This window comes from Semicossyphus pulcher, unplaced genomic scaffold, assembly GCF_022749685.1.
Source record: "Semicossyphus pulcher isolate SPU_LCO1_2020_fin unplaced genomic scaffold, fSemPul1.0.p SCAF_18, whole genome shotgun sequence".
NCBI lineage: Eukaryota > Metazoa > Chordata > Actinopteri > Labriformes > Labridae > Semicossyphus > Semicossyphus pulcher.
In genome coordinates this window covers 8,980,393-8,999,280 of record NW_027211691.1, presented here as the reverse complement: position 1 = coordinate 8,999,280, position 18,888 = coordinate 8,980,393, and the positions used below count along the sequence as shown (strand labels likewise).

General features: G+C 43.0%; 1 protein-coding gene across 2 annotated transcripts in view; it reads left to right on the top strand.

Moving 5' to 3' along the window:
* prex2 (phosphatidylinositol-3,4,5-trisphosphate-dependent Rac exchange factor 2) overlaps nt 1–18,888 on the top strand; it is a 105,438-nt gene that overhangs the window by 84,448 nt on the left and 2,102 nt on the right. For both annotated transcript variants that reach the window (XM_069667259.1, XM_069667258.1), the window contains exons 37-40: nt 7,222–7,288; nt 8,759–8,949; nt 13,013–13,115; nt 18,706–18,773. In XM_069667259.1, coding sequence (XP_069523360.1) covers nt 7,222–7,288; nt 8,759–8,949; nt 13,013–13,115; nt 18,706–18,773 — 429 coding nt within the window. The remainder of the gene's footprint in view (nt 1–7,221; nt 7,289–8,758; nt 8,950–13,012; nt 13,116–18,705; nt 18,774–18,888) is intronic.

Sequence of the window (18,888 nt, the reverse complement as noted above, 5' to 3'; positions counted from 1 at the left end):
CGTCAAACCCTTAACACAGTCACCTCAGACTCCCTCAGACCCTGAAATCCTGCTGTTGTTTCGGAATTTAATAGAATTTATTTATTTAATTTAACTATTGGAGAAATAATGACGATGAGTATGAAAATGTTTGTCCTGCCCTTCCACTGACGCCTATGCCAGCATGCATTGTGGGCATTATCCAGTTTCAGATCAATAAGTAAAACCACTGCAAGAGCTACTGTAAGATTTCCCAGCAGCCTCTCTGTGTCTCACTTATGCTTTTCCTGTTCCCACACCAGGATACAGTACACCCATAGTGCTTCGTGAAGTCATTCAAGTCTTCTGCAAAACATCAACTCATGGGCCAAATCACAAGCACATGGCTGGTGCCACAGGAGTCAGCGGTATTTAGAGCCAGGACATGCACCCACATTTTAAGCTCTCATAAACCATCTCAGCTGACATGTGCATTTAGGGAGAGGACATGTACCAATTGATGGTTAGTCACAGCTTCGGTGTAGCTTTAATCTCCTGCAGATTGTGCATGATGCAACAGCAGGAAGGCATTCTTAAGCTTATTTCCATATCTCATTTCTCTCTTACAAATTGTGAGATAAATGTGTAGTAGTAACAATCATGTCCTCCTAAACAGGGAGGCAACATGTGAAAAAAGGTAGGAAATAAAGTGCACCGAGTAGAACCAGCCTTTTCCTCTAGGACACAAAGAATGGAAGAGAGGAAATTGAAAGGGGAATATAGATCGCCAGAGCAGGTTGGAAAGATGGAAGGGATTTCAGGGGGAGGGATGAGGATGATGGGCCGAGGAGGGGAGAGAGTGCAAGGGAGGGAGAGGGCAGAGTGGCAAGGGGAAATCCAGAGCAGAGTCTGCAAATGTAAAATTCAAAAGGAGAGATTATTGCAGGCTTGTGGTTTCATCTGAATTTACTCTTATTGACAGGAAGTTCAGGAGGGATTTTTTCCCCCTGGCATGTTGCCTCGCTATCGATTTAAGAAGCGTGGTGAATACAGCATTGTGTAAAGAAAACAGGAGTTAGACAAGCATGTTGTCTTCTGCTGAATCGCATGTGTATCATTGCTCATATACTGTTGTTGCAGGTGTAACAGGAACCTGTGCGTGTTGGCAGACATGTTAATATTGATATCTTCTGGCACAGCTGACACAGAAAGCTTGCCCTGCAGAAATTTGCAGGCTTTTCTCCCTAATTGAAATGCAGTTGGCAGTAATGTTTGGGCGTGTGAAACTTCCACATCTCATGTCCCTTTAATAAAACACTTGATTTATGTGGATATTAAAATTCCACACGGTCTGACAAATGGGCTTTAATGATGGCATGGTGTCTGAAAGATCTACGGCACTGTCCAGCAAATGGTATATATTATTGTTACTGCAGACACTTGTATTTCATGGTTTGTTAGTTAAACAGTCATCGCAGCAAAGCTTCTGGATCATTTGTGCTTGCAGTGTTTGCTCTCTCATCCGCCTGAGGGAATTTTTAATTACACCCCTCTTGATTAGGCAAAAACGTTTGATGCTTACTGCAGGTCAGAGTTTCAGTTTCAGTACAAAAGCGAGCGCCCTCCTTTGTCTCCGTAGCCCTGTAGCTAAAGCAGAGATCGATACTCTCACTCTTGTTGAGATTTGACCCAGTGTTAGGAGTGTAAATAGTACAAGTTAAAGTGCTGCATGCTCAACAACATGATCAATGTTATTGGCTGATAGAGTTGTACTCATAAGTACAAAAAAGCCTCCTTTACGGACTAAAGTGTGGTGTCTGCATGTATGCCAATTTAGCATCATTAGCATCACCAAATATGGACTTCTTCTTCTCCAAAACAGTAGCCAACACTGCAATAATATACACTATATCATGGCTGTCATTAGCAACTACTAATATAGAGCGGAGAAGAAGAACTGGTTTCAGTTCATTTGACGATAGCAAACAACAACGGTGCAGCGCTAGCATGGAATGCTAGTAGTCTAAGCTAGCTAATGTGTAATGTAATCTCTTTACACATTTTAAGGCTGCATTTTTTCAAACAGGTTAATAACTAAAACTGATAACAAAGAATAAAGCATTTTCCTGTTTATAATTGCTATTCTTCTTAGGGGACACAGGGCGTGAGTAAGAAGGATAACCTTAAGCTAACATTAGCTTAACTTGTTTCTAGGTGCTGAGCTTGCTATTAGGCTAGGTTTCCTTTAGCGTACTGAACCAGGCTATTACACCACGATAGCAAACTTACTGTATCATAAATAAAGGGTTAGTAGATTCAACTGTTTAAAATTGATGATAATATGAATATTTCTTTTAACTTACTGATATTCTAGGGGGCGTTTGATATCAGCTAATAGCAGTACTTAAGTCAAGGTAACACAATTAGTACCAGGAACTTCAGGAAGAAAAAAATAGCATCAGAACATCGCTCTTAGCTGATCAGGTAATGACTTAGGCTTCCATAGATGAAAGCATGTTTCTGTTTCTGCCTGCATTCTCACAGAAAGATACAAATGTTCAACTAGAACCACATGTACAGCCACATGGAGAATAAAAATCATGATTTACACAAAGCTAGCTGTCAGGCTTTCTGTGAATCATGATGTTTATTCTCCAAGGACATGTCCACAATATATACCGATCTGGACATGAGACAATAAATAGTGTGACATAACTTGTTCAGCACCCGACCACTGTGCTCAGCATCCAAACACCACCACAAATCTGCAAATCTGATTGTGTCTGTCTCCTCCCTTGGGAGAGACTCTGCAGTACTGTATAGGAAAAGGTCCACATCGTCCCTATGACATGCAGGAGAGTTGTAAGCTTGCACAACAGTGATGCAGCAATGCAGTGAGTAAAATTGCACAAGTAAGGATTTTTCTGATTGCTGTGTCTCTCTCATGCGAAGTAAATTTTGAATTTGGAAGTAAATTATGGATATTAATCTAGCTTCAGCAGGGAGACAATTTAGCCAATTTGCTCTTATATTATTTATTCTAAACAAAAACAGCTTTTTTATTCTCTCTGCTTTCCTCCAGTTAAGGAAGTGATGAAAATGCTACAGTCTGTGCACCCGCAAAGGGAGTCCCAATTCACCAAAGCGCTGCGGATGGTGGTGGGCTTCATTCTGCTCCAGCTAGTGTGCACTGAACCCCTTCTAATACAGCCTAGTAAGCCGGTACATCAGGGACTCCAGTTCTATTTATCATCTCTCTTCTATTTTACCCTTGAACTGCTATTATGACCTTGACTCCTAATTCATCGAGTTAAAAAATCACCTTTACGAGGAGCCGAGAACACTTTGCATCTACTTGTATGTCGTAAATTTGTTCATTTTGAAGCAGTCTGCCCTTTTGAATTGTATTATATGCTATAATATATAATATAATATAATATAATATAATATAATACATGTGAAATTACGTATTTTGGGGAATTTAACCCTTTTTTACCCTTTAAAACCAGAAACGTATGAATGCTAATGTCACCTATGTAGACCTAATATATTGTCCCTGCTGTTTGCTTCCATATTAAACTGCGGTTGACATATAGCCGGTCATAAATATCCCGCAGGAAGTGTAAATAGGAAGGAGGCGTGGGGTCGGATATGATCTCCAACACACTTCACACACACTATCTCACTGGTGTCACTGCAGAAGCGTCACTGCGTGGCATGTGGGGGCTCCTGGAAGCCCTCATTAGCCCCTAGGAAGCCCTGCCACACGCTGCAGGGGTTTGTGGGGGATTTAATAACGGTGAGTGTCATTCATCACTGCAGTTTGAGTGATTTACATGGACCAGCATGCACCTCTGCAGGGTCGCATATAATGCCATAAATCCTACACACTTTACTCGTGCCCTCAAGAGTGAAAGAGCGTGAAATCGAAACCACGGGCTCGTTTTAAACGTTCTTCTCTCGAGGTATTTCAGGGATCAGTTTTTGTTTCTTTTGTGCCTTTTCAATAGAGGATGTCACGCTAATGCGCAGATTCCCACGCTGCTCCTGTGAAAACATCTGTGCCTTCATATCCTTCTTATTTGAAGCCACAGCTGACTGCTAATGCCGCTGTGCTGGAAAGGGGCCTCGAGTGTGCTATTGTCGTGAAGGAAGCAGAAACAAAGAGAATTAAGTGGTAAAATAAAACCAGCTACACGCAGAGCAGGTCATCTCTGGCCTGCAGCCAAGTGGTCCATTAGAGTCGCATGAAAAAAAAAAATACTGGCTGTGTGTTTGTGTGTGTGTGTGGTCGGGGAACAGAGCTACTAGCAGGCTGCACCTTTTCTTTAAAAGGAGGAAAAGCTCTTGGACTCATGGAGGATGTCAGTGCGTAAGAGAAAATGATAAATGAAAACATGTACAATGCATGCAGGGGGCTTCGATGTCCTGCCATTAAATACGAGCTACAGTTTGCGGTTTTAAACCTGAGAAATAACAGACACCCACTGGCTTTGGACCTTATATTTAAAGGGCCAGTTCGCCGATTTTCATCCTCAGTCCTATCATGCTATTATGGGAGGTTAATGCCATTATGGTAGAAAAAAATGCAGTTTGTCTCTGTGCCTTTGGAGGACGCTATCCGCTTCTCCAATTGGCCATGCAGGCCAAGGAGCTTGCTAAACTACACTTCCTCAATCTTGCACGCCCGCCTCCAATGTCATGTCTCTTTCAAAATCGTCAGGTTTGAAATGTAGACTGCAGACCTGAAGATTTTTAGACGATCCACCGGTATATTCTCGTCGTATTTTGGATTCTGTATCGCTCTGAGCCATTGCCTGCAGTGATCAATGTCCTCGACAGTAATATTTCAGGGCCGTTCCTTTGAGAAAGAGGGGCGCAATGCATGCTGGGTGTTGTAGGAATGTAGAATGAGCGACAGCACGAGCTTCTTGTACGACTTTCTCAACAGCTATGGCGCCAATTTCAAATATTATTGCTTCTATCGATTTCAGAGAACACCAGCTTTGACTGACAGTGGCTTTTTTTGCCTTTAAGCTGTATGTATCCAGTATTATGTTTTGCACACTGTGTGTGGGCTTCAAATGTCATTTTTGATCTGTAATAAATGTTTTTAACGTGCTCGGTTTCCAAACCTCTGACAGAACCCCATCAGCTCAGACGTACTGCAGGTCCTCTTTAAACTACTTGTAGTCTGACTCCTATTATTTTGTCATTAGGGACCTCCAGGAGAGGCGGCACTGCTCCTCAAGCTGCGGCCGACGGTATTTTTAGAACAACTCGTGCAGCAGGAGGATGAGAGTGACCTTGCATCTGCAGGAAAAAAGTACGCAAGGTCAAATAGAGGTGCTTTTATTTTGTCTGAAACAGATAAGGATCTGTGTGCAGATGAGTAAGCATTTAGCAGATATAGGGAAGTGGACTGATTCTATTATGGACCTTTAAGATAAAAGTCAAACGATAAGGAAGAGGGAGAGCGGACTCGCAGAGCACAGCTGACAGATAACAGACGATACACCTGCAGTAAGAGCAAGAATGAGAGTTATTCCAGCACAGGGTTTTGATTTTGAAATATTCTTTTGTCTTCACAGGGATTTCTTTTTTGTTTTATTGCTTCACTGAATCCCCAGCTCTCTCTTTGTTTGACCTTTTCCGAGAAAGATGTTTTGTTTGGAAACTGTCGGATCAAACTAATCTTTCACTTTCTGCTGGCGTTTGTTTTTCCCCGGCAACACCTCACACTCAGACACACACACACACACACACAGACACAATACGGATGCCAGGTGTTTAGTGTAGAAACCTTAATGAGGAAATTAAATATTTAGCGCTTTAAACTATCCGATCAAAACACCATCCTGTTACTTTTCGTTTAGATTTCTCAGCACTTGTGGCCGTCATGCCGGTTTGTGTAATCTTTATGAAAGGTGTGCATTCCAAGCTGTGGTGAGGTGTAACGCGCAGTCCAACGTGAGCATCGTGTGAATGATAAGGCCATCTCGAACCAATTACATGGGCTGTTAGCTCCATCTGAACCCTTAGCAAACTCTACTGGTAGTCATTTAGCAGAGAACGACACGAGGTTAAAGGATAATTTGCCGTATGGGATTAAATACTTGGAAAGCTACAACAAGTGAGGGTTTAAGTGGACAGGTTACTCAGCTGTACCTCAGAATGGATTTGTGTTGGGGAGTAGAATTATATAAGTGAATAGGAAACAAATAAAAGGCCTCATTAACCGAAACTGTTGAAGGAAGTGCGCTAATATAGAGGCTTAAGGGCCCTTTCCTGTGTATGCATTGTCTGCCCAAGTTGATGCAATATGTCTCCTAGCTTGGTGACATGTATATTTAACGCTTGCGTGCCTGAGTGTGTTCTCTCTCCAGAATCACAGCAGGGATGTGCTAACTTTGCTCTGATTAACTAATTTCATTAATATGGTGTCAGGCAGATTTACCACACTCATAATGAATGCCTCCTTGTCCTGATTTTAATCACTTGACAGCAGAGTGAATGCAGATGAATGAGCCCTCTTGTAAACAGTCTCCCTCCCTCCAAGTCTGCCGTTTCTGCATCTCTGAAAACAGAATCTTTTCTTGACTATTTGCAGAAATGTGCACTGTATGGACGGCCGTGTGTCGTGCATAATTACCCCCTCTGGAAAGAAGTAATGGAGTATGTGATTTTATTACATGGGGTTTAATGTGCTGTGGTGGGGCTATTTTTAGCACACTGCTGGATTACAGAGATTTGATGGAGTCACAGACTGCTGAGTGTGCACCAGTAGCACTCCACCTCAGATGGACTCATTGCGGCATGCGTCCTCTGTGTCTGCACAGGGACACTAGTGCAGTGCTGCCCCCGGTGGACGAAAAGGGGAAAGTACAACAAAAATTGACCGTGCTCCATGAATGAATGAGGCAATGGCATTTGGAGTGATGCCCAGGACAGGAGATGCTTAGTCTGTGTTTCTGCTGAGCTGTGCCCAAGTTACTTCGGTGATTGATAGTCAGATGGTGGAGCTCCATTATGAGCAGGTGGCCTACTTTTCCCAGAAAGGCAGCCAGAGCTATGATGACCTAATGATGCAGAGAAAATGACGCCACAGTGTGTTTTTCAAGCAATTTTCAAAAACAACTTGTGTGTGATTGTTAACCAAGTCGACTGCGCAACATTAGCTCCTCATTGGCACTGTTATTCTCCAACTGCTGTGCTGTGTCCAGTTACAACCAGCCCATATATTAACTGCTGTTCCCCCCTCAGGGCTTTCTACCTGGACCAATCCAACATGCCACCGAGCTCTGCACCCAAAGCTGCACTCATAGATAAGGTGAGACCAACATCACACAAACTCATGCTGTATTCATGACATCATGGAAAAAATTGATTACATCTCAATGCTTTAATGTGGTGCTTGCATATGTAACAGAACAGCAAATCCTGAGTCTACCTATGATCTAAATCAAGCAAAGAAGCCGCATATATCAATTTAATCTAACAAATGGCATTGATTGCCATAGACTGAACATGAGCCAGGTTTCAAGAGGGAAGCCACTGTGACTGCATTCTTTCTAATGACCAGCAGGGGGAGACTCTTCTGGTTGCAAAAGGAAGTCAGATTGTATAGAACCAAATGGGAAAATGAGCTTACTTTTCAGTTGATTGATTACCTCAGTAGACATTTTCCTCATGAGTTAATGATCTCAATCACTAGTTTCAATTCTTCTTCAATACCTTATATCGTAAATTTTGTAAATTATGGTCCTACTTATGGTTAAAGGGGTCATATCTGTTGTATGGATATTCTCATATTCTGCATGGGTTTCACATTTTTGTGTGTTTATTGTTCACAGTGAAAAAGTCAAAACTGCATAATTCTGTTTTTCCAGAATAACATGTTTAAAAAGGTCACCTCTGAAACGGGCCGTTCAGAACAGCTGCAGATTTCAACATAGAACCTTTTGCTGAAGTCGACCAATCGTCATTCACCGTCATTCACCTCAGGCTGCCTTCTTGCACTCGCTTGTTGTCAAGTTGTTTCCATTCTGATACCTCCTGGTGATTTAGGCTTGTACATGTAAGGCCGAATTATTGATTAGAGCAGCCATGTTTTCTACAACTTTGGAGTGACAGTGCAGTGCGGCCGCTCCCCCACATGGGATCGCACACGTGGGGGAAGGGGCTACATGGTCACTCCAAATACTGTCAGCCAATCGTGGCTAAGGTCTGACCATTGAATGGCAAACAGTTTGTTCGTTTCAGGAGGAAGGAGAGGCTCCCAAAAATTATTTAATTAAAATGTTTATACAATTTTTAAAACGAAACAAACGTGATTCAAAAACACATAGAATAATAGAAAATTGATTGCATAGCTAAAATATGTCCCCTTGAAAATATAAGATAGAGCAGGGTTACCTGTGATTTAGTCAATAAGTCAATAACACTGTCAACCAGGATAGACACATAACAGTTAGACCCACCATTTTTCCAAATATGGTCACATCTGGTTCCCAAAACAAGATGGGGATGGCAAAAATGCCGGATATATCAACTTCTTCAATACAGTCTTTGGGTTAACCTATCAAATATTCATAATTCTCTAATATTGGCTGTAGAACCCACTGAGAACCATTTTATTGTAAATCTGTAAACACTGCATTACTAGTACTGACAGAGGACCACAGGACCTCCCAGTCTACAGATCTCCTTTATTCTCGACATTGCTCATAAATAACTTGGCAGTGCTTTTCCCCCTCTTGTTTGAACCCTCACTAACCCCTATCCCTCTGTCCCTGCCCAGTTGATGCGTCCCCTGAATGCCATGGAGGAGCTGTACCGTCTGATGGAGAGTTTTATCAGTTGTCGCCGCACCGCTGCCTGTCAGTACACCGCCTGCGGGGCTTCTGGAGTGGGGCTGCTCACTGTGGCCTCTGAGCTGTGCTCGCGTCTGGGAGCCACACACATCGTCATGTGCAACAGCGGCGTTCATCGGTGAGTGTGTGGGCACATTTGCCGCGTGTGTACGTCCCTGCTTATCATCTTCTTGCTTTTTGACAGCCCCTCGCAGTTTAACTTTCTCTTTCATCTCTTTTGCATTAACACTCTTCTCACCTTTTACCACTTTTACCAGCCCGGTTCTTTGCACCTTCTTTCATCCTACGTCTACCTCTCAATTTCATGAGAACCCTGCGCTCCTCTCCTGTAGGGTTTTCTATTAATACACATTTCTCTGCATTAATTACCAGCAGGATATCCTCGTTAATAGGCCCATTGTTTCTCAGGTCAGATTACGGACCTTTAAGCAGGCATAGCACTTCACACAGGAAGGAGACAGGTCAATTACTTCCATTTTCATTGAATTCTATTTATGGCTGCCTCATTCACCTGCTGCTGGGGGCAAAATTCATCAACGCATGAGGACAGAAATATCCTGATCGTTTGTCACCCCTGATCCCCAGCTCCAGCTTTCATCTTTAATCTCTTACTCGACTCTTCCCATCCCTCCGCCCGCCCACCCATCTCTCTGATACCCTCTTCCTCTACCCTGTGACAGTTTCCATATCTTTGAGTCTCACGCTCACACACGTGCGCGTTCATGCGCTCGCCAGATGTGACTGATGGCTTGATAAAGTGCGCTGGATGGAGCCGCCTGGTTGCCTGAGCTCTAATAGAAAGTTCCCGTCTGTGCGACGACTGCTGCTACTTTATTAACCCACAGCCTCGCGCGTGTGTGTATATGCGTGTGTCTATTCAATTACACACACTAGCCACAACTCACCCAGATAGGCAAGGTGACAAGGCCTGCCATATTCTGGATTATTTGTGAACTTGTTTTCCCTTTTACTCTGAAAATCTGCAGGCTGATGGGATGCACAGGAAGTCTGATGCAAGAATCCACAAAATAAATGTCATTAACCTTTGCCACAAACTAATATAAATAAACCAAATTTCGCTGCTTCCTCTTCATAATTTCAAACCTCAGAATAGTAGAAATGAGTCTCTGTGATTCTCACGTAAACGGCGAGCACACACGCTATATGTGGTGTAATTGAAAACCTATGAAACCAAGCCAGTCGATTAGTAATGTGGAAATTGCATTATCAGTGTGGCAGCCTTCTCCGGCACTATTGATTGGATTAGTTGACTTGATGGATGAGTTTTAATAACAGTGAAAGCGTGATATTTTTGGGGCATCAGCAGTTTGCAGTATGCTGCATGCTCCTCTCTTCTCCAGATCCTTTTGTCCACCAAGTGCACTAAAAGAGTGCCAAGAAGGAGAGCTCACTGTACACCAAGCGTATGGTAAAATCCAGTGTATGAGACACATTTTTTTTCATCTAAATAGTGGGCTGCGTCCTATATACCAGTGTGACCAATACACCAGTATAAAATGCAGAGAGAGGTGTGTTATTGTGTTACGGTATTTCACCCAGACGATGGCGCTGTCATGTTGTTAAGTGGTGACGTCACGTCTCTGCATTAAACTGTTTCCGGGTCCAAGCCGCTACAACGTCTCCTATTTACAATATACCGCAGGGCTGTTTTGCTTGCTGTTTTAAGCGAGGAAAACAACCTTGATTGTTGCTAACGCTTTGCAGACACAGACATGCACCTTCATGATCGTCATTGCAGCCGCCACCCTCACAACAATCAACGTTACCGTAGGCGGCCAGCTACAGCACCGTTAGCTAGCAGGATTGCAATCTTGACATGGCGAAAACAGATGGTAGGCTGTAATTTGTGGGTTTTAAATTAAAATAAATTGAAATAGTGTCAAAATAACTTGTAGACATGTTTTTACTTAAGGAGCAACCCACTGTCAGTCAAAGCTGGTGTTCTCTGTAATCAATAGAAGCAATAATATCTAAAATTGGCGCCATAGCTGTGGAGAAAGTTGTACAAACACCTCGTGGTTTCACCCATTCTACATTCCTACAACACCCAGCATGCATTGCGCCCCTCCTTCTGAAAGAAACGGCCCAGCGAGAGACGCTGGAGTGTAATATTACCGTTTCGCTGCAGGCAATGGCTCAGAGCGGTACCGAATCTGAAATACGACGAGAATATACCGGTGGATCGTCCTAAAAAATCTTCAGGTCTGCAGTCTACATTTCCAGCCTGACGATTTTGAACGAGACATGACATCGGAGGCGGGCGTGCAAGATTGAGGAAGTGTAGTTTAGCAGAAGCGGATAGCGTCCTCCAAAGGCACAGAGCGAAATAATATTTTCCTACCATAATGGCATTAGCTCCCCATAATAGCACGATGGGACTGAGGTTGAAAAGTGGCGAACTGGCCCTTTAATAAATAGCTATAGAAAACCTTTCCCCCTCAGGGATACCCCTGGAAACAGACTGTGTCTTATATTCCGGATTTTACAGTACATATTACTGCACATTTAAACACTTGAAATTTTTCCTCTTGTTTTACTGTATAATAATCACATTTCCTCGTTACTTCTTTGACATAAATGTTTGTCAGATATTCCTCCTCTTTGGGCATCGTCTCTGTCATTCTCTCATTCTCTTCTTTCTCTCTCCATCCCTCTCTTTGTTCCTCCTCTTTTATCAGTGCTGACTTGGCTCAGGAGGAGTGTAAGTGGGATATGCTCTGGAACGACATGAAACAGATGGGTGTAAATCACCTCATACTATCTCACCAGCCCTAATGAGGAGGGAAACCGTGCAGCCTCAGATTTGGTGCAGTTCCTTCATCCTGCTCCAGCTGACGAGATATTTAAAGAATCTCAGTGGGTGACTCTTCCCCCCCTCCTCTTTTTATCAGTTTGGGAAGCTGAAAATGGGTGCTGAAAATATTCTGGGGTGGCCTGTGAGAGGACAACTTTTCGCACATTTGGGAGATGATAGTTGAGTTCATTACTTTTATCACTTTATGTTGCGCTGCCGCAAAGTTATGCAACTGGAACGCAAGGGGAGTTTTAAATCTTGATCTGATTGAGGCAAAGTTATGGCTTCTGGCAGCGCTTAGTCCCTCATTGCACATGTGCTTCTCAGTCAGCGTTAAACCCCACCACAAGGGAAGGAGATATTAAACAAACAGCTCGGATATCTCGGCAGCCTTGGGGCAATGTTGCTCAATGAAAGCGAGCCTGGCAGCGTTGGAACTTAGGACAGTTCAATTTGCAGTGAAAAGGCGCTGGATCGATATACTAGTACAGCTTGTTATCATAGAAAGGTCACCAGCAGCCCTGACACCTGTCACTGGCTCTCTGAGGATTTATCCACCCGCTGCCGTCTGTTTGTGTGTGTGAAGGTGAGAGAGCAGAAGGGACATAGTGCGTCTATGAGGACTGCTGTAACTAATGAATCACAGACTCAAGTCAACACTCATTTTACACCCATCACGCCCTTACGGCAGCACGAGTGTACCGCCTCTGTCACAGGAGTCTCGTCCTTGGAGCCTTTTCTCTCGGCTGCAAACGGAGGTATCAATCCTGGTGATGACAAAACAAAAAGTGCTGAAAGTCCAACACGAGGTTTAATCCTCTCCTTCTGCGGGGCCTAAAGCAGAGATCGGGGGAGTTGTTATTCTCCTGATGCTGCATGTTCTCTGGCTGTGGGTAACATTTCAGCTGCAAGTGGAGAATACATTAGAGAGCAGATGAGCGAAGGTGAGGCAGGGGGAATCCGATGGCAATGACAAGATGTCAAGACGAGCAAAAATGCACGTCTGGAGATTCGATATTGTGAATTCTGTGGGAGATTCATCACGTCTAGATGAAGCCCAGAGTTTAAGTCCTGGCACGCTTCTGTTTTCTGTTGATATTTGTCTCTGATCTCGCTTTCTCCATCTGCTGCATCGACTGCTTTATTGTCATGAAATCACTTAAAGCATGAGTACATGAGTCAGAGAAGGTGTTTCTTGTCACCGTAGATTATTTTATAGTCGAAAGCATGCTTTGATAGTGCAGCATCTGTCTGTGTTTTTGGCTGAACAAAATGTGGCATCATTCCCTTAGTGAGAATCTGATAAATTAGCAGATGGAGAGTGTATGTTTGACCTTGATTTAATGTTTCCCTCTCTGACCAACAGCTGCACCCTGAGTGTGACACTGGAGCAGGCCATCCTGCTGGCCCGAAACCACGGCCTGCCCCCTCGCTGCATCATGCAGGCCACTGATGTCATGAGGAAACAGGTTAGTGGTTTGCACATGCACATCTCACACACAATGTAACTGTGTACACACATAAAATCAGTGTTTCACCTGTTTTTAGCGCTGCAGTCTTGTATAGCGCCTGCAGGGACGCTCACTCAGTGACTTTGTGCTTTTAAGGTTCTATGTGAAGCAATTTACATGTTTCATTCACGTTATATCGCCAAAGTGTAAACAGATTCAAATGAAACAAAAAAAAATAGACCTTTCCCATCTTTCTCGCTCTATGCAAAGAACTTGGGACAGTTTTGCTGAAAACTCCGAAGGATGTGACTTTAATGCTTCATCTAGAGAGCCTTGCCTCTCTTCAGCTCCTCTAGAGTGCGAACTATGTGCAACACTAGCTAGCTGCTAGCTAGTTAGCTTAGAAATTACACTGCCAATGTAAACTAATGACCGGAACTCACCACAACACTGAGGGCAAGAAAAAGCACTGGGGAAAACTAGTGTCAACATTGGCAGGTTATTGGATTCAGAGGGACCTTTGTTTTGTTAGCCAACATTAGCTTGCGTAATAATGCAAACGAATTGCCCACTAGCTAACGCAGCAAAAACAAAAACAACAGCAACTTTATTTAAAGACTTAATAAGCTAACATTATGAAGCAAACCATGCAAGATCCATGCACTGTAAGTCAGTTCAGGCTTGCTTGCTAACTTTGGCCTGCTTGCTTGCTAATGTTAAAGTAATCATCTCAAAGATTTTCATTTATATAAATGTTAAGTCACTATCTATCACAGACTGAGGTAACACAATGGTGATTGAGCCTATGGCCCACTGATTAAAGCCTTTGCATTTGCAGTATTACAGACTGGGTTGTCTAGTGAGACTTTTGCAGAAAAAATCACAAGCAGCGCCCAGTTAGTGACGCGTTTTCCATCAGCCAGCAGTGGTTGGTCTGCCAGAGAGGGTAGGCGGAGCTAAGCAGCTGCTTTTGCGGTCTCTGCATGTGTTGCGAGTAAACAGTAATCTACTATGGCTGAACAAACAAAGAAAAGATGGATGACTACAGATACAACTTCAAAAATAAGTGAAAATCCAGATAAAAAGAAACAAATTCGACGTTCAGATGAAGGCAAACTGTCTAAAAAGGAAAGTGTCCATCAGCGAGGAAAATCACGAGTTACAACTGGAGCCGACCGTGGACGTCACACATGCAACAAGACTGTTTCGATATCTGTCAAGTGTGCTCCCGCAATAACTGTTTATCGCCAAAGGTGCTGCCAAAGAGAACGAAACTGAGATCTTTGAGATTAGCACTTTAACGCTAGAAAAATAACATTACTATTTGAGTGGATATGTTTCTTTGCTAGCTTGCCAAATAACTTCGTAAGCTAACGTGATCCATTACACTTACTTATGTATTATGATGATGATATTTGTTCTTGCCAAGAATAAATCAGTTAGAAAATATTAGAGCAGGCACCCCATGAACAACGCACTGATCGCAGGTTCGACTCCCGATCTGCCGATCATTCGGTGCATGTCATCCCCCAATCTCTACTCCCCACACTTCCTGTCTCTCTTCAGCTGTCCTATCCAATAAAGGCAAAAGCCACAAAAATAACCTTAAATAAAAGTGAGGTCATGCCGGTCTATCACATTTAGTTTTGTGAATGTCACTTCACAGTTTTGGCCAGTAGTTTGAGCGCTAGCAAAAGGATGCTAACTGCGCTTCACTTCACGGCCACCCATAACGTTTTTCTAAATATATCACATGGTATGTTTAATCCACAGCACAATATCTGCCCTGAAATATCAAAAGATAAACTTTATTCTTTACTAAGTCAAGCTAGGCTGCTAACAGTATTAACAATAGACGTAACAATGCTAATAGACAAGCTGATATGTCAATTTAGTTTCCGTTAAGTGTGGATGAAAGAAGTGTTTGCTGCTGTCCACAACCTGCTCCTGCCTCCAGACTCTTCCCATTTCACCCTCTATCAGATTTCAATCTTATCGGACATGCATTCACTGCAACCAGAATATGAATCACACCAAATGAGGCGGTGAAAAAAAAATAATGAGAAAGTGAAGAGATTGGCTGAGAGTCTGGAGCTTGTTTGTTTGTCTGCATGTCTCTTTGGGGTCAAGGGAAGAAATTCCCATTACTTTCTCAGCGCGTACACGTTTTCAACCGCACAAAAGACTTCAGCCATGACCAGCTCCTAGCCCACGTCTCAGACTCTCATTAGAAGTTCAGTGAGTGGTGGTTATATTGCTGTTTGCAGTGGGAGAGGGGCTGAGATCCTGCGGGAGGAGAGGCATTTAATTTCTACAGTCGGAGAGCTGGGACGCCGGCCAGGAGGATGCCACTCTGTGTATTGTGTGACCTTGAGTGCTACTGTATGTGTGTGAAAAAAATCCATCTTTTGGAGGACGTAGTTTGTTGTGATGGAATATGAAAGATACAGAAATGTGCTGTTTCAGTTCATTTATCTTCTATACTTACGAACGTTTTCCTTATGTTTTTAAGTGTCATTCATCGACGTCTTTCATTGGACATTTTGTGTCTTCTTGCGTCATCATTGCCATAGAAACCAATGGGAAGAGATTTATAAGTTCAAATAAAGAGTAGATGAAAGTCTGCTCTGCAATGTCTGACTGTGTGTGTGTGTGTGTTTGCTCTTGCTCTCAGACATCAGATGATTTATCTCATGAATATGGATACCACACAGGGTTCGGATGACGCCATTTCTCCCTCAATGAAGAGTCATACTATATATACTTATATATAAAAAGGTTATCGGGAAAGCTTCAGTTTAGCCTCAATTACGGAAACCATCGGCTATCGACAATGACAATTACACTTCCTTTTCCGTGCGCTGCGTTGTTTACGGTCCAGTTAGCAACTTGAGAAGTGGCCGCGTGTTCAGATCAAAAGTGAAGCCAATTTCGCTCCTCTAGATATGTAAGCACAATAAATTCTTGATTCATTAAATCCCCCGGAGGAGCGCCCGTACATCTGTCTCTGGTGAGTCTCAGTTTCACTGTTAACAGTAAGTTACACAGAGGCTGCACTCTGGCTGACTACGGCGGTATGAACCCAAAAAATAAACCATTTTTCTTGTGATTTACTTTAATTAACGGGTCGTAAGTTTGCCGAAATTTCAACATCAAAATGCAGATTTGTTGAAAGTAAAAATGAAGCTTTGTCAGGTCTGTCCTCAGGAGGAGAAGAAAACTACTTTTAAAATGCTTGTTTGTTGAACGGAGGTCGGCTTGATCATTTCTGATGCATTCGAGGAAGTCGGGAAATCTGAACGCTGAATGGTCTTTTTGACATTCGTGACCTTCGTGTTCTTTTTCTGTAAACGACGCAGCACGCGGAAAAGGAAGTCGTTAAACTCTCACCGCCGGCTACATGCCCCGGCATGTTCACCGTTGTGCCTAGAGGCTATATCGTCCTGCCTACAGATTCTTTATTTCTATGTAGGATCTGTAAATAGAGATGAGTTTAGCCCAGACACGATTCAGAATGAGGATACACAAGTGATTTTAGTCCAAGCTTAAATTTGTAAACGTCTTGTGTAGGAAGAGAACGTACTTAAATTTAAATTAACTTTAAAAAAGAAGTTTTAAGGACTTTTAATATATATTTTTATATTTTCACATCAAAGCCAAAAAAAAACAGCTCAAGCTCTAAACTTGAAATAACGTGCTGAATCAAAATGTCCTCCCTGCTATTATTTATTTCTATTATTTATTTCTCTTTCTCATTGATGTTCCATCCTTTGAGGCATTCAGTTTTTAGCTGCAGGTGCATCATTAGTAAAACGATCACGCTATCAAGTTTGAGTTATTAAGTAAAGCAGAAATGGGAAAACATGTGAAATATGAAAACAGTTCTACAAAATACATGCAGACTCTGAATGCCTGAGTAAATAAGCGTCCGAGGCATGCACATATTTGCACCTTGCTGCAGCCATATTTACCACTTTATGTACTGTGCATTTTGACCCAAACTACAGCTGTAAAAGGGTTTTGTTCTGACTGTTTTCGCTAACTCATCTGATCCACTCTAGCTGCCCTGTCCTTTTCGGACATTAGGGGGCATCTCTGTCCGAATGCATCAGAATGGATGGCCGTGATAGGCGTCAAATAATTGCTGATGCTATCCTGCTATCTGGACGCGTCTCATGGCAGACAGTAAGATGTCAAGCGGCAGGGAGGTCGGCTAATGCACTTCTGGATAGTCGCTCCCTCTCTGCTCAGAGAGGAGAAGCTGATGACCTCTTTGGGGTAATGATTTGATGTGTGCTTTTGCTTACGTGTGTGCGTCACAGAGGGAGAGAGGGTGCATTTGTGAGTGCAGGTGTTCATGACTCTAAACGGAGATGCCTCGCGCCTCTCGCCCTTAAGTTGTGTTTTTGCCGACTTTGCGCACAGCCAGCAAACTACAGGAACATTAGAGAAGAGCAGACACATTCCTGACTCGGTATAATCAAACTGCGGAACAAATACATACAGGGACCATTCATCTTCCAAATGCCTTACTATTTGCTTTATATTTCCTTACTTCTCTGCATGTTTTCTTTTGCAAATATAGTTGAAAGAAGATGGATACCAAAGACAAACAGCACATCGCAGAAATGGTTTAAAAATTAATTCAATTCATGTAATTTAACAAAAACCATTACAAGAAATCTTTCCGGCCAAGACAGTGTTTAATCGATGCTCATCTGTGAGCCCAGAAGGCTTTTAAACCATGTGCTTCTTGTGTTTGTAAAGGTTTGTTAAAGGAGAATTTTGCATAAAAAAATGAAAAATAGTATTTGAAATTGGCGCCATAGCTGTGGAGAAAGTTGTACAAACAGCTCATGGTTTCGTGGGGTTTGGGGCGGCTGTGGCTCAGTGGTAGAGTCGGTCATCTTTCAATAGGTGCAATCCCCAGCTCCTTCAGGCTACATGTCGTGTCCTTGGGCAAGACACTGAACCCCAAATTGCTGTGATATCTGATTGACAGTTGGGCACTCATGTAGCAGCCTCTGCTGTCAGTGTATGAATGTGTGTGTGAATGGGTGACTAGACTAGAAAAGCGTTATGTAAGTACAGACCATTTACCATTTTGTCCATTCTACATTCCTACAACACCCAGCATGCATTGCGCCCCTCCCTCTGAAAGGAACGACCCAGCAAGAGACGCTGGAGTGAAATACTACCGTTTCGCTGCAGGCAACGACTCAGAGCGGTACAGAATCCGAAATACGATAAGAATATACTGGTGGATAAAAAGTCTTCAGGTCTGCAGTCTACATTTCAAACCTGATGATTTTGAACGAGACATGACGTCGGAGGCGGGCGTCCTAGTTCGAGGAAGTGTATTTGAGTAAGCTCCCTGGCCTCCGCCAGATGACGCGTTTTACGTAGTCTGGCAGAGGTTTTCCAGGGCCCATTGGAGAAGCGGATAGCGTCCTCCAGCAAAATTGCATTTTTTTCTACCATAATGGCATTAGCTCCCCATTTTAGCATGATAGGACTGGGCTTTAAGGCTCTTCTGTTTTATTTATGGCTGTTGCATTTCAACATGATTGATGATGTCATGAATTATCCATGTCTGTTTGTCTTTTAGGGGGCCAGAGTTCAGAATTCAGCCAAGAATCTGGGCGTGAGGGATCGCACGCCGTCGTCAGTCCCAAGGTAAAACCGCACTCACATCCTGCTTATGTGTGGAAAAATCAGCAGGGTAAATTAGAGGATGTTAGCAAGTTTTGCATGTTATAGCTCATTAACTTCAAATCACATACCGGCATCA